Here is a 16,296-nt window from a genome sequence, read left to right as displayed (position 1 = left end):
CTCCATGTGTTGTTTATGAACGGAAAACTAGAGAATGAAAATTTTGACCTCCTAGTTCATGTGAATTGGTGGCTGGTCTCACCCCCATCTGCTTAAATTAGCCTGCACTTAGTAGTCAAGAAAAACCATTGTACATTGTTCTAGTTAACCAAGGGAATGTATTTCTGAGTCAACTGACAAAGTTCAGTGACTGTGAGCATTGATTAAGGAATTCTTACTTCTAACTACTTTAATCACCCTGAAGATCGGATTTTTTGATATAGCATAGCTTGATCGGACAAAGTTCAGTGACTGTGAGCATCGATTAAGAAAATCTTATTTCTGACAACTTCAATGAGCCTAAAAAATCAGATTTTTGATATTGCGCAGCTTGATTTTCTTAGAAATTAGGAACAGAAAATCTGCGAGGACATGGAATGAATTGAATTTGCTAGAATTCTGTACTTAACATTAACTTGTCTGACTGAGTGTGAATCATTTAGAGACCAGGTACCGAACATTGAGTGTTTGGTAATGAAAAACCTTTTGGACATACAAAGTTTAAGTTCTGACAAAACTGCCGACGACGTAGATGCACGGAAGCCTGATGGTTTAGATAGTGAAAACTAGCGTGTGGTGGCAGAGTATTAGCAGCCCAGATTAAGTCCAAATACTTTGAAATCTCCTAGAAAAAATGCTTTGAAATCTGTAAAAAAGAACTAAAACAGAAGCAGATAGTAGAGTTCGAATTACCCCTGGAATCAAGATCATTGCTCTGTGCCTTTGCAAAACCTTTGTCCTTTTGAACTTCACTTTGTTGACTTCCGCCGTAGATTTGACAAAATGCTTAAGGAACATCTTATGGAGGGTCTTAACATGTTTTTGTTTTAATGACAGGCCGATTGAACATTGTCTACATCAGATGCACTGAAGCTTCAGGCCAGCAGTCACCATCCTCCTTTAAGATTCACAACTCGTACTCTCAGATTCTGAGGTCCTCGAGCAATTCATCAAGCTCCACCTCGTCGCACGGGTCCAGATCAATGCCGCCAATCCCCATGGCGATCTCGTCGATGCACGCGACGCCATGGTCATCGCTCCTGCCGCCGTCCTCCTGCATCCTGTCGCCGTCGCCGCCCTTCTCGTAGATCTTCTTGACGAGCACAGCATCCGGCAAGCAGTGGCTATCCACGTCCAGGTTGTTGGCGTTGGCGCCACGAAGGTCGTAGCCGAGCGCGCGGTCACCGGGGCCCAGGAGGTGCCCGAGGTGCGTCCTCACGGTGACGACGGCGTTGCTCCTGCCCAGCTCTGACGCACGGGCCACCTGCATGTATGCTGTCCGGTACCCGAACCTGGCGGCCGTGGTGTCGCCGGTGGCCGGCGAGAGGTCGACGTCCAGCACTACGTACTCCACGAGCTGGCGGCTGGTGAGCGCGGGCTCGAACCTGTGCCGGTCGTAGTCCTTGATGCCGAGGCTGACAACGCGGTGGGTGGAGGCGTCGAGGAGGGCCAGCGTGTCGGTGACCCTGACACAGAGCACGAGCGGCCCGAGCCCGCCGAGCGCGCGCGACGCCTCCCTCGGAAGGAAGACGAGGTCATCGCGGCACACCGGGCAGAGCTCCACGGAGAAGGCGTGCCGGTGGCGGTACGTGTTGCTCTTGGTGTCATGCGACACGAGCTGCCTCGCCGCGTCCGCCACGCGCGCCGGCGCGAGGGAGGCGATGAGGGTGACAAGGCCGGCAGCGTGGGAGCGGGACGCGAAGAAGAAATCGATCCCGCCGGCGCCGGTTACGTCGACGCGGGTCGCCGAGCCGGCCGCGCCGAGGGCGGCCAGCCGCTGCTCGAGGTGGAGCAGCGTGCGGCGGTGCGACGCGCGCTGCCGCAGCTGCACGACGGCGCACCACTGGTCCTGGTCGGGGCCGGCGCGGGCCCGGCCGCAGGGGTCGCAGAGGCGGTCGTGGACGGTGAACTCGACGGCGTGGTCCCGCTCCAGCGCGAGGCCGCGGCCGGGGAGGACCTCGCGGCGAAGGCGGAGGCGGAGCCTGATGCGCTTGGAGTGCGGCTCAGTGAACACGAACTCAGCCGCGGTGAGGGTGACGCCGAGGCGCTGGATCGGGCGCTGGACGCGGCGAAGGAGGAGCGGCAAGAGCTCGGCCGACTCCGGGGCGGCGCGCGTACAGCGCCGCGGGGGCTCCAGGTACGATGAGCACGACGGGCAGTGCACCACGGCGGCGTGGCGCGGCGCGCCGTCGGTGACGTCGACGCGCGCACGGAGGCAGGGCGCGCAGGTGTTGGCCGCGTTGGGCGGCATCGGCACGCCGCACAAGCAGCAGAGCGTCGTGCACGCGGCGGCCGCGGCCTGCGATGGGGGAGGGAGGAACAGCATGTCGCCGGGCAGCGGATGAGGCGACGCCATTGCGATCGGTGGCAGTGGCGGTGGCGGTGGCTGCGGCGTGAGGGTGAGCAGATGGGTGGCGGCAAGTGCCTATACGGTTACGGGTAGAGATTGCCCTTCGTTAGGGTTTCAGGTTGGATTTTGGGTTCATTTGGCAATTAGGCCCATTCTCCAGTACCCTCCTGCAAGGTTATTCTAAAGCCCAGTTAAGCAAAAAGAATTATTTGTCTCAAAAAAGTAAAAAATAATTATTCAACTAAAAAAAACACCTAAAAAACTAAAAAAGCAAAAACTCGGACTCCTCAACATATTTTTGCTCTAAAAAGCACCTCGATAAATGAATTTCATTGTAATCATTATTTTTACCCGGTTCATAATTAAATTGTTGGTGGGATCCACGATTAGAAAATCATTAAAAATTCCAATTAAAAGACACAAATTTTGAAGTAAATTAAAATAGGAATATTTTCAAATGTGTGATTAAATGTGTCGATGTTATACATAGTTTAGTTAATTTAGAATGCAATTGGAAATGCATTTCAGTCATGACTTGTTACAAATAAATTGAACTCATGCATATTTCATAACTATTGAAGGAAAAATGAATTTCACATCCACTGCACTAGCATTTCACTCAAAAATCTAGAATATATATATAAATATTCTAGTGATATTTCAAGGGAATTTTAAATCACTCCAACACTTGTTCACAAATTCTGAAAATGTTGCACAACTATGTCACATATCTTTCAGAAATTGAGCAATACTACCTCCGTCCGAGTTTATTAGGCCCCTCATATTTAGTGTCAAACTTTGTCCATAAATTTAGATAATAAATGTGAACTAATATGTCACAAAAACTACATAGTAGGAATACTCTTCATAATACAAATTATATTGTGTTGTTGTATATATGGTCAAAGTTAGACCAAAATACTAGGAGATACAATAAACCTGGATTGAGGGAGTATTTCACAACAAAAATGCAACTTGCTCCACAAATGTTGCACATAATTAATTTTATATGCATACAAAAAATAACCAAATTTGCAGTTATTTTAACCATATTACCCAAGAAACTTGGATCCAAACTCAAGGACAAATGGAAAAATGCACATAGATGAAGTGTGGAGACAATTGAACCTATAGCTCCACATATTTGGATTCAAGTTGCCATGTGTGGTTTTGAGCTTCTCTTTATGACCACTGTATTCATTTCATCCTTGTCAAGAGCGGCACCAACGTGGGGTCATGTAGGGGTGTCCGCCCCAGGTAAATTTTGGAAACTTAGGTTAGAGTACCCCTACTGCTTTGGTAGTAGCCACCATGGGAGGCTAGAGGAGTAATCGTGTAAGAGGAAATAACGATTCGTAGGTTCAGTAGAGCAGGAAGAAGAAAAAGAGTAGGGCTAGAATAAGAAAATATATAGGACATGGTGACATGGACCATTGAGTAAGGCCCAAATGAACAATTCAGCCACCAGTCCATCACTTGAGCCCATTTATTGCCAGTAGCTTTGACGGTCCCGAATCCCATTGATACGAGAATAGCGTGCCATCACGCAATCACGTTGTCGTCCAATGCTGCCTCATCCCTCGGGTAACTTCAATTTCCTAGATCCCCCATTGTTAATGAATGTAGTATCTTTTGTCTATGTTCGTTCCTTCTCGAAAGATGAAGTATATGATTGCTCTATAGATGGTTGCATCCTCACTAACATTTTAAGCTCCTTCTTAAAAGAGGATGAAAACCGGGAAGCGGGATAGACGGCACAAGAGAAATTAATCGAGAAGAAGAGGAGAGAAAAGGAAAAGACCATCCCTAAGCCTTTGATATCTGATCCTTCTCTATGGTCCATGTGCTTGGAAAAGCACTAGGTTTAACCTTTTCCCATGTAGATACAATTTCTCTCTCTTATATAGGAGTATATACTACCTGAAAGGAACGGAACGTTCCGTTTCCCATCTTACGTCGTGGGCTACGTCCGACCTCCTCCGCATCGCTACGTTTTGATTTTTTCCACCCCTTTCATCTCTGATTTTCCTTTCATAGTTTTTCAAGAAGAAAAGCAGCCTCATGTTAAAAAAAACCCTCAAATTACGCTCTAATTTGTCTCCCTAATTCTCAGCCGAAACTCCTCCATGCAGGCATGCACACGATCTCTCCCATCTCTCTTTGTATTCCTAATGCATACTAGGGTTTCCCGCCGCCGTCCACCTGGGGCCGCCACGCCTTTGATCTCCTCCGCCAATCCACCACGATCCTTCTCATCCGCGTTATAGGTTCGTTCCCTTCCCTCCATTTTTTTCTCAAATCAAGCAGAACAGAGTGTCTTTTCTGGATCCGCGCGTTTGCATGGCCGCCGAGGCTGGATACCGGGAGGAGCTAAAAGGAAGGTGCTATCTGCCGCTGCTGGAGGGGGTCAGTTTGTTTTGAGGTAGGGAGAGAAGAGAGGGACGGTCAGGGGGCCGACGCCGGCGTGGGCTTGCTGGCTTCTGCTGCTCCGTATGGGAGAGAGAGCGTGTGTGTGCGTGAGAAAGGCGCAGGGGCCAGGGCAGTTTTACCCTGAGGCGAAATTGTGATGCCGACGAGGAGCAGCAGCCGGAGTTGTGAATGATTTCGCAAGATTAACCAGGTCTCACATGATGAGAGAGAGAGAGAGATGGAAACCAGGTCTCACATGATGAGAGAGAGAGAGAGATGGAGCGATTATTTTTCGTGACCGAGTGATGCCGCTGATGTGCTGCTTCTGCTAATGCATAAACAGAGAGGGGCATGTGTCTAATACCGTTGCTGCTAATGCATAAACAGAGAGGGGCATGTGTCTAATACCGTTGCTGCTAATGCATAAACAGAGGCATAGATAAACAAAATTAAGTTGTGTGCTAGCTATGGGAGCGTGTACTTCGTGTCTAATACCGTTGCTGCTAATGCATAAACAGAGAGGGGCATGTGTCTAATACCGTTGCTGCTAATGCATAAACAGAGAGGGGCATGTGTCTAATACCGTTGCTGCTAATGCATAAACAGAGAGGGGCATGTGTCTAATACCGTTGCTGCTAATGCATACGCATAGATAAACAAAATTAAGTTGTGTGCTAGCTATGGGAGCGTGTACTTCTACTACTATTATTTTTAGTTCCTCTATTATTGTTTCTCATTTATACGTATGTGTGTTATACAGATTGTTGTGATGAAAAAAAAACAAGATGATCTTTTGCAAAGCTGTGTTGGACTGAATGATTTGTAGTCGAATTATGTTGTTTGATATACACGAGGATCATAAAATTATATGTTAAACATGATTTATGTGAAAAATACTAAAATTGTCTGTTGTCCCGTAGCAACGCACGGGCAATTACCTAGTTATTCCTAACGGGTTTTTTTTTGGAAAAACAGATTTTTTTCATTCAGTCTGTATACATAGATGATACAACCACACTAAGTCATTACCCGACATCTAAATACCCCCTAAAAATATGAAATCGTATGCAACATTTTGTGAAGGTATCCTCTTTATTTTATAGGATGGAATCGCAAATTAATTTCTTTCCTTATGATCTCTATCCATAAATACAATTTTGGGCACAAAATTTCACCTTGTTAATGACCACTAAATGCGTGCTCCGATATTCGGTGAATATATGGTAGAATATTAATTGCACGCTGATATTAGGGGAAATATTTATTTATTGATTGATATTTAGCATGATATTAATTGGATGCTAAACATTGAGCGTTCGTCGCTGGACCAATCTAGATCGTTGGATTGACATTGTTCGATGGCCGAAATTAGTCGAATCTACCTATAGGTCCTTTTATGATAATAAAAAACATAAAGTAAAATAGAATACTATTATAGGAGTACATCATAGGTGATGTAGGTAGGTGTGTTGATGACGCAAAATCCTAACCGTGCGATCGGCAACAAAAGTAGAGCGTGGGCAACCGAAGAAGAGGCGAAAGTGAAAGCATTCGTACGGGCTGACGGACGGACGGACTCAACGCACCGTCCGTGCCGCGGTTCGGGGGACCCCGCTGATTGGCCCGGCCTTCGCAGGAATCTCGTGGATTCCCAGGTCCGACCCAGCCAACCGGACTCGCTGACAGATACAGTCTGACGGACGACGGACCCAACACACCGGCCCGCGGTCTCCGGCCTCGTTGCGTCCGCCCCCAACCCCATGCCCCACGCCCCACGCCCCACTATTCATAAACCCGCCGCCCCCCACGCCGTCCCTGCCGCCGCCCTCCCCCTCCCCTCCCCCCGCCACGCCGCCAGCCATGGCCTCCCCCTCCCCAATGCTGCCCTCCTCCCCCTCCGCCCGCCACCACCACCAATCCTCCTCACCCCACCTCGGCCAGCTCCACCTCCATGGCCAGCACCCGCGCTCCCGCCTCGCCCACCTCCGCTCCCTCCCGCTCCGCCTCCGCCTCGCCATTCCCCGCCCCCGCCTCCCCCTCGCCCTCCCCTCCTCCACCGGCGGCGGCAACAACAACGACGACGACGACGGTAACAACAACAGCGGCGGCGGCGGCGGGGACGACGAAACAGGGGACGGCGGCGGCGAGTGGGGCGGGAACCGGGGGGAGGCGCTGTTCGTGCTGGCGCAGGCGGGGAGGAAGCTCTCCAGCCTCCCCGCCGACCTGGCCGCGGCCGTCGAGGGCGGCCGCGTCACGGGCGACATCGTGCGGCGCTTCGCGGAGATGGATGCCTCGCCGCTGCTCCGCTGGCTGCTGCGCTTCAGAGGGTTCCGGGAGCGCCTCCTCGCCGACGACCTCTTCCTCGCCAAGCTCGCCATGGAGATGGGCGTCGGCATGATCGCCAAGGTCCGTGCCTCCATCCACATGGATGATCATGAATGCTTTCAACCTTTTCTTATCTTATCTTCCTATGATTTGATTTGATTTTCAGAAGAAGAAAAAATGAAATCGCGTTTTAATTTGTCTGACGCTTTTTTGTTGCTGCTTGCTCTGTTTGTTTCAGACAGCTGCCGAGTACGAGAAGAGACGGGAGAACTTCGTCAAAGAGATTGACATCGTCATCGCTGATGTGGTACGCCTGCCTTTGCTTGTCTGCTACTGAAGACATGCAGTTTGTACATATGTGATATATAACCCTGACATTTCAAATCAAACTACCAAACAAACCATGGTGTGAAACTGTCTTTACATGATCATTCATAAGTCCGTGTTAACTTCTATTAGAAATTCTGTTTTGTTGTTAAATGGTAAATGTTCATCGGTGAGTACAAAATAATATTTCTAACATGAGGAAATTCGATCCACAGAGTACTGTATGTTTGTTTCCAGGTGTTCTGAAGTTACCCTGTCAGGAGTTTAATTTGTGGTTTTGCTCTGTTATTTCTCTACTACATACATTACCTTCTATGTTGAAAATCATCAACTGTGAACCTAGCAGCGACTACAAAGTTGTAACTAGTATAATGCAAGCTTGAATCCTTGCTGTCTTGTTAAATATAAATGATTAATCAAGCAAACAAAATCAAAAGTTTAAACTATCCCAAATGTACCAAGGACAATGGTACTGATGGAAACATCCTGTTCATATCACAAAATAAGGTCATTGGCTTTTACTTTTGTTTCATTGTCGATACAATTCACTAGCTTATTCTAAATGAAGTAATTATTGTGCTTCCAACTTATCTGCTTCAAAATCTAATTCAGTTGCTTCTTGTACTACCCAGGTCATGGCAATTGTTGCAGATTTCATGCTTGTATATCTTCCAGCACCAACTGTATCTCTGCAGCCACCACTTGCAAGAAATGCTGGGCTTATCACTAGTTTTTTCCACAACTGCCCAGACAATGCTTTCCAAGTAACCAGAACTTCACCCTTCTTTCTAGCTAATTACACCTTTGTAGCCTTTTTCCTTTTTGTCAAAACACTTATGCTGACTTTTTTCCAGATTGCTTTGGCTGGAAGATCATTCTCAATTCTGCAGAGGCTAGGAGCTATTGTGGTAAAGTACATTAGTTTTAATGTGTTTTTTTATACGCACATGGTGGCCTTAAATTTGGGGTTATTGGTCAACTAACAATTGTGACCCTTTGCAGAAAAATGGTGCAAAGCTTTTTGCAGTCGGAACTGGTGCTTCTCTGGTAAGCCTGCCATGTCACCAAAGATGTATTGTGATGAACTGATAATCATCACTAACAACTTATCTTGATTTTTTGTTGACAAATATGCCAATGTCATTTTCCCCCTCTTTGGGCAGTAAACACTAGGAGAGGATCCTATTATGAAGATTTAGTGAAAATAATTTGAAAAATGGACAAAGTGTACAAGAAATTATTCAAGTATCATTGTAAAAGATCTCTGCCATACTTGTTTTCATCAGGCTAAACTATTCATGCTTTTAAGCTTCAATTCTAGTGACTCCAATAAAGTAATATGTTACGTTTGACACAACATTGAGCTAACTTGCTTGAAGATCCAGATAATCTCTAACTTCTTCTGAACTTCTATTTGACGAGCTAAATACATATGGACTTATAGTTCACCAAATCTCCAGAAAATTGTAAGCTGGACCTTTTACTTTGAAGCACACAGACTCACTAATAACTCAACCATCAGATATTTCTGCTGTTTTCTGATTCGCTTAAAGCAAAATAAAATAAAATCTTACAGTAACTAAGGATTTATTTTAACTCTGTTTTGTCTCTAGTACTGCCTCATTTAGAAGAAATAGTGTTTGAATAACAGTCATTTGTTTTTTTCTGAATCGAATGTTTCTGTTCTGAAAAGGAACAATCTAGCAGTCCTGGTCGCCAATGCTTATTTTCCTGAACTTGTCATCTTTCCCAGGTTGGTACTGGTGTCACGAATGCACTGATCAAAGCAAGGAAGGCTGTTGACAAGGACCTTGACGATGAAATTGACGATATTCCAGTTGTGTCAACTAGTATTGCCTATGGTATATATATGGCAGTTTCTAGTAACCTCAGGTAAACATCTTCTCCATAATATTCAACACATGTGGCATAAATAAATCCATTCTCTTGTTTTTGTCTTGAATGGGGCAACCATTGCAAAGCATAGTATCTTCTTTTGAGGAACCCAAAGCATAGTATCTAATATCTAAAAAATAATGCGTAGTCTCTTTGTTGTTAACGGTAGTGACAAATGATTATATACTTCACCAGGTACCAGATTCTGTCTGGTGTAATCGAGCAGAGGATGCTGGAGCCTGTACTACACAAACAAAAGCTTCTGCTGAGTGCCCTCTGCTTCGCTGTTCGGACAGGGAACACATTCTTGGGTTCTTTACTGTAAGTGCGCGAGTAACACTCATGTAACAAGCCGTGACCCTGTGTCGACAGCATTACTCACCGATGAACTTTATGTATGAACAGATGGGTGGACTATGCCAGGATGGTAGGTGTTCAAAAGGCCGAAGAGGAGATCTGAAGTTCCAGCCTTTTTGCTACTGATCTATACCGGAATTCGGAAGTCAACTAGTACTATATCTCGCCTGCGCCCTGGGATGTTATTCTTCTCTTCACAGGGAATGCTGCGCGGCGGAGTTCAAATTATTTTCATGAAAGCAAGTAGAAAGATAGATATATGATGTGTCGAATTATTGCGGACGAAATGTTACTTGTCTTCAATATCTTGCAACTTGCAAGGCCATATAGAGTGAAATGTTGCTTCTTGGACTTGGAGCATTTGAGTTGTCTCGTTCTGCCTAGCTCAGAGCGAAATTTCGATGTTGGGCAGCAGATAGATAACCTAGAAAGCAGTTTCTCCAGATGAGGAAAAACACACCCTGATTCATGTACTGAGTTTGACTACATGTGTCATACATGTTTTTTTGTTTGATCTAAAAGAAAACCACAGCATCCGAAAACTACAGAACTAAAGAGAAGGACGGACAGGACCTCCCTCCCCTAGCTGTGCCACATCCACGATGGGAAATGTTCAGAGCCAAGCGAGTCGACGAACAGCTACCCACATCATTTGTCTTATCATACATTCAACCATCCTAAGAACATGAGGGCATGACCATAAGCCCAAACATCAAACTCCAAAGAGGTAAATACACCCGAAGTCATAGAACTTGTACGCGATGGTCAGTTTGGTGCACAAACTTGTAAAATACGTGTTTCTAGTCATCAAACTTGCACGAGCATTCATATACGGTCACATTTCATGTACACGAACGTATCCATGGCCTATGTGGCATTCCACTGTGGCCAGGGCCCACTGTCATCCGCTGTAGCATCTAAATCTGCAGAGAAGCCTTTGCCTTCTTTTATTTTCGTATTAAGCCCCTAAAAATAAAATTAAAAAGCAAGCGATATGGGGTTTTGAAGCTGCAACGTGCCCTAGTAGTTTCACGTGTACAACCACCATACTATTGACTATTCATGTCTATATAGCACGACTAATTTTTGTATCATATAAACATTGACTGAAAATAAATTTTACAAGAAATGTAACACGGAAAAAATGAGCACCGTGGCTCGACCATGTGACCTTGTGGTCAAGGTTAACTAAGATTACCACCGACAACACAACACGTCCAGATGTAAGAAAACAATTTATATTCTTGTGTTTGTGACATTCAAAAAATATTTATGTGTTACAAAAAAAGGTATGCGACATTTTAAAAAGTTTCAAAAACTTGTATTTAAAAAAATGTTAATCAACACAACATGCCCAGATTAACATTTTTTCAAATACAAGTTTTGAAATTTATGTGTATTGAAACATATACTCCATATGATACACATATGTTTTGATGTTTTAAATACTCCAGTATACATCTATGTTATGATACATACATACATATATATATATATATATATATATATTAAATACTCCAGTATACATCTATGTTTGGAGTATTTTAAAAAATATATGCTTAATACTTTTGAAACATATGATTAACATTTTTTTCAAATACAAGTTTTGAAACTTTTTTCAACTATGTTTTTAACATTTTCGGATGGTACAAAACATTTTTAAGCTACACAAACAGCTTTATACATTGTATAGGCATTTAAAAAATGTCATGACCAGTTTTTTTGGAATGCACGAACATTTTTAAAATGCAACGTATCATTTTTAATTACACAAATGTGGTTTACAATGTTTAAACATTTTTTTAAATGTCACACACCTTTTTTGTAACACATAAACATTTATTAAATATCACAAACACAAAAATATAATTTTTTTTCTTACATAGAACAAGAAGGAATAACAACATGAAAAATATTTATCCCATTTGGATATGTTGTGTTTTCAAAACCCGGTGGTAATCTTAGTTAACATTGATCACGAGGTCACATAGTCGAGCCACGGTGCTCCCTTTTTTGGGGTTACATTTCTTGTAAAATTGATTTTTCGGCCATGTTTATATGATATAAAAATTATTTGTGCTACCTAGACATGAATGATCATCGGTTTGGTGGTTGTTAACCCGAGCCTAGTAGTGGCACGTCCCTAGTTCGTAACCAAACCATCCCTTGTTTTTCCATTTTATTTTAGGGGCTTTATACGTAAATAAAAAATAATTTTATTTTAGGGGCTTAATAAGTTAAAAAAATAAGTGTATAATACGTAAATAAAGAAAAAGTCTGCAGATCTACCATGCGTCGCGGGCTTACGGTGGGCCCTGGCCATGCTGGCATGCCACATAGACCACGGATACGTCCGCGTACATGTAATGTGACCGTATATAAACGTTTGTGCAAGTTTGATGACCAGAAACATGTATTTTACAAGTCTGTGCACCAAACTGACCGTCACGTGTAAATTCTATAACTCCTGATGTATTTACCTCAACTCCAAAAGATGAAGCACTAACCAAACGAAGACTATGAGCCACAGCACATCCTTGAGGTCGCGCCACCTCTGCGAAGCTGCATAGACCTCATTTGCTACTCGGTCTATCCCAGCTCCAGCACCCTTTTTGCTGCCCTACTTGTATGCCCGCGCCGCGGCGGAATCTGACCAACTCATGCAGCTGCTCCTCCGCTGCGTGCGGCCGAGTTCGTCTTCACCGAGCCGCACTCCAAGCGCATCAGGCAGGCTCCGCCTCTGCCCTCTGGAGCACGACCACGCCGTCGAGTTCCCCATCCACGACCCCTGTGCCCGGGCCCGCGCTGACATGCACGGACCAGGACCAGTGGTGCGCCGCGGTGCAGCGCGCGTCGCACTGCCGCACGCTGCTCCACCTCGAGCCAGGCAACCAGCGCCGGTGTTGGGCCGGACTTCTTCTTTTGTGTCCCGGCAGGCCCCACGCCCTCATCGCCTCCATCGCGCCGGTGCGCGTGGCGGACGCGGCGGGGCATGCAGCTCGTATCGCACGACACAAGAGCAAGCCAGCGTCTCCGTGGAACTTTGCCCGGTGTGCGTGCCGCGATGACCTCGTCTTCCTTCCGAGAGAGGCGTCGGAGCTGGGCAGGAGCGACGCCATCGTCACCGTGAGGACGCATCTCGGGCACCTCCTGCGCCCTCGGCTACCATCTCTGCGGCGCTAAGAGCACGTCTAACAGAGTCCTCAAACTGATAAAATCCTCAAATTAACTGTCAGTTTGAGGGTTGAGCAAAAAAATAAAAACGCAGATTAGTACCGTCAAATCCCGAAGGGAAATGTTTAAGGCCCTGTTTGGTTCATAAGTCCTAGAACTTTTTTTAGTTCCAATTAAAAAATCTCTAGTCCCTACAAAATCCCTTTCTGTTTGTTTATAGAGACTAAAAAATCCCTAATCCCTTCCTAGAGGTTATTAAATGACTATGTTGCCTCTAGTATATACAAAAATAATAATCAAACAACATCATGGGGTGGCAGGCCATTCAATGCATGGAGGGGCATTGTTGCGCACTGTGCAGTGCACACAAACAGCATTGCGCTGGCCCACCCGCACCGTTTTCCTTTTTCCTTTCCTTATCTCTAAGTCGAGCCTTGTCCATTCGTTCCCCCTTCGCCTTGGTCGCTGTCGCTGAGTTGCTTGACCGAGCTCGCCTCATTCTCTCTCTCTTCAGATCTCCTTGGCGCCGGCGCTCCTGCAGCCCATCCACCACTGCAACGCCGCTACATCACCACACACACCATCCAGTGCGGTATGCTGAAAACCGACGAGGTGCGGTGCTGAAACCCGACCATTTTGCTTCAGCCGGCGTTGATGGTGATTCGCGGCGACGGCGGTGGCGGAGAATAAGTTGTTGTTTTTTAATTTGTTTTTTGCTGGAAGCTGCTTGCATTTTTGCTGCAATAGGAGTGTATAGTTCTCGGCGACGGCATGGCCTGATGGCCACCATGATTTTTGTTGATTTTCTTTTTGCTGGAGCCAACAATCTTTTTTGCTGGAACCAATCTTTGGTTTTGCTACATCGGGAGAAACTAAGTGATGGGAATCAGCTGCCGGAGCTGCATCCATCGAATGTTTCTGCTACATCCGGCATCATTTTTTTGTTGAAACCAGCACGAACGTCGGCTATGACCTTTGGCATGGCGGAGATACAACCAGTGGAAAAATAAAATGCTACAACCGGTGCGTCAAATTGCTACATCCGGCATTTCTATTTGCTGGAACCAGTCGAGAGTCGATGCGGAGAAGCTGCATCCAGTGACATAATTTGCTACATCCGGCATCGACTTTTGCTGGAACAAGCATGAGCGCCGGATGGCCACATGGCGCCACCGGAGTTGCTTCCACGGGCATCTCGGATGCTGGAACCGGTGGCCGAGGTTGTGGTGACCACGCGCGGCAGCGCTACGACGCCACACGATGCTCGGGGACGATCACGTCTTTTTTTGTTGCATCGGATGCAGCAGGGGCTGCTGGCGACGACGGCGATCTGTTGAAGGACGATACCAGATGGCTGACGAGCGCGAGAGGATGGCCGGCGAGCGTGAGAGGCCGGGGCGACAAGTGTGGATGGCGCCGTTCGTCGGCAAGCATGGGCAGCCAAGGACGAGCGCGGGCGGAGTCTGCCATGGTCGCAAGATGTTGGTCAAACAGGAGATGAGATGCAAAACGCTGAAGGGGATGCCTGACGTGGGAAAATCAACGGCAGAAAATGGTCTGATCGAACGGTCGCAGGTCGACCGGCTGAAATTTCGGCCGGCAGACCGGCGCTTATCACTGGCCAATCCCTAAACCCTCAAAAAAAAATTCCAGGCCGAACCCTCAAGTTCGAGACCAACCTGCACTAGTGAGGGTTGGAGGGCAATTTCCAGGCCCAACCCTCACTTGGTCAACGAGCTGCGCGGGAATGAAATTTCCCCAACTGCCTCTCACCACCTCGCTGCCGCCAGCCTTGGTCCGCGCCGCCGCCGCCGGCCATGGACCCCCTCCAGCCCCCGGCCACCCCCTCCGCCGCCGGCAACGGCCCCCGGCGCCCTCCCCTGCCCCGCGCCTCCCGCCCCCGGCCACCCCGACCAACGCTGCCGCCGCGGAGATGGTGGCGGCCACCCACGTCGGCCAAAAACAGTGGCGGGCGGGCACCCACATTGACGAACAGCGACGAATTCCGGCGGTGAGCAGCGCACGACGTTGATGAAGACAGAGACGATTCCCTCGCTCCCGAGCATCTCGGCTCGATTCCCTCCGTGCAGACGAAGAGGACGACGAGACAGAGATTTTAAGGGTTGGTTTAAGGGCACTGATCTGCGTCAGGGATTTTCGGCCTTCAAAACGACATTTTCTCAGCCCTCAAACTGGTTTTGAAGGTTGAGTTTTTGAGGGCTCTGTTAAACATGCTCTAACGCCAACAACCTGGACGTGGATAGCCACTGTTTGCCGGACGCGGTGCTCGTCAAGAAGATCTACGAGAAGGGCGTTGACGAAAGGATGCAGCAGGACAGCTGCAGGAGTGACCGAGACCAACACGGAGACGTCGGCATCGACGAGATCGCCATGGGAATTGGATGGAGCTCCATGAATTGCTCCAGGACCTCAGAATCGGAATTCAGAAGAGTATGAGTTCTGATCTTGAATGATGATTACTTCGATGATCTTGTTTGTGTTGCTATAGATTTCAAAGTAGTAGTACTATTTTGCAGCAGATTTCATAATATTTGAACTTAAACTGAATTGCTAATATTCTGGCGCCATACTATATTTATTGTGATCATCTTTGTGCTCTTCCCGAACGAATCCCTGACGACTTGCCAGGGGCGGAGCCAGTAGGGGGGCGAGCGGGGGCCAGACCCCCCTATGGATCGGCCACCCCCATGGATTTTTAGCGGGGGCTAATACTAATCTTCTGTGTAATTGTTACTTAGTACCTCACCCATTAGCAAAGTATAGGCCTTTTCTCTGTGCGTCCCAACATTGTTGGCTGGCCCAAGCCCAAAACAAATGATTCCCGTGAGTGAATTAGACGCATCAATCCAATCACGTGATTCACGCGATCGATCGAAGACCATATGTAATACAGGCATCTACACGTACAGCCGTTCGTTTCCATTCTGTGTCGTTTGACCTAACCACGCTCCAACTGATCTCTTGTCGCTGCCGCCGCCGCCCACGACAGGCTAGGACTTAATCAAGCGTTGACGTCGGCCATCATCGCCATGCTAGGGAATAGGCGCACACTATCTTTCGGAAGCGCGAATCCTTCCATGCTTCGTCGAGCAACGTTGACCACGATGGTTACCACATGCCTGTGGTCTACGGAAACAACGATCATCCGTTATGACGAGCAGATGGGACGAGCTGGGCCTTAATTCCATACTCTAGCTAGGTATGCATTCTTGCAACTTGGTCACTTTTTTTTCAAATACAACGCATATTGGTTCTAGATGCTTAAGTATGTCCGTTGTCGATTGATTTTCCATGCAAAACTATATGAATGCAAGCTAAATCGTGCTATTTAGTTAGACAATGATCGGTCATGTTTGTAAACATACATATGATGATAATGTTCCGTACCAACGTACTTT

The 16,296-nt window shown here is 46.8% G+C and overlaps 2 protein-coding genes across 2 annotated transcripts; one reads left to right on the top strand and one right to left on the bottom strand.

Annotated features, from left to right (window-relative positions):
• Window positions 1-113: 113 nt before the first annotated feature.
• On the bottom strand, window positions 114-2,684 carry LOC125546140 (60S ribosomal export protein NMD3-like). Its single transcript, XM_048710299.1, has one exon. The coding sequence runs from the start codon at window positions 2,393-2,395 to the stop codon at window positions 962-964; it is 1,434 nt and encodes a 477-aa protein (XP_048566256.1). The 5' UTR covers window positions 2,396-2,684; the 3' UTR covers window positions 114-961.
• A 3,951-nt stretch (window positions 2,685-6,635) lies between these two features.
• Window positions 6,636-10,068, top strand: LOC125549361 (protein RETICULATA-RELATED 4, chloroplastic-like). The gene is made up of 8 exons (XM_048712797.1): window positions 6,636-7,204; window positions 7,362-7,430; window positions 8,083-8,214; window positions 8,305-8,358; window positions 8,453-8,497; window positions 9,204-9,343; window positions 9,542-9,667; window positions 9,752-10,068. Exons 1-8 carry the CDS (start codon window positions 6,659-6,661, stop codon window positions 9,804-9,806), a joined length of 1,167 nt encoding a protein of 388 aa, XP_048568754.1. The 5' UTR covers window positions 6,636-6,658; the 3' UTR covers window positions 9,807-10,068.
• Window positions 10,069-16,296: the final 6,228 nt, after the last annotated feature.

The sequence above is a fragment of the Triticum urartu genome, chromosome 3 (assembly GCF_003073215.2).
Source record: "Triticum urartu cultivar G1812 chromosome 3, Tu2.1, whole genome shotgun sequence".
Lineage (NCBI taxonomy): Eukaryota > Viridiplantae > Streptophyta > Magnoliopsida > Poales > Poaceae > Triticum > Triticum urartu.
Note: the sequence above shows the minus strand (reverse complement) of the source record. Positions and strands in the feature narration are given on the sequence as shown.

Bases quoted from the DNA above. Each gene is read 5' to 3' on its own strand.
- LOC125549361 (XM_048712797.1), top strand. From the start codon at position 6,659: ATGGCCTCCCCCTCCCCAATGCTGCCCTCCTCCCCCTCCGCCCGCCAC. The intron at 8,498-9,203 runs GTAAGCCTGCCA...CATCTTTCCCAG, and splicing joins TCGGAACTGGTGCTTCTCTG to GTTGGTACTGGTGTCACGAA. The intron at 9,344-9,541 runs GTAAACATCTTC...ATACTTCACCAG, and splicing joins GCAGTTTCTAGTAACCTCAG to GTACCAGATTCTGTCTGGTG.
- LOC125546140 (XM_048710299.1), bottom strand. From the start codon at position 2,395: ATGGCGTCGCCTCATCCGCTGCCCGGCGACATGCTGTTCCTCCCTCCC.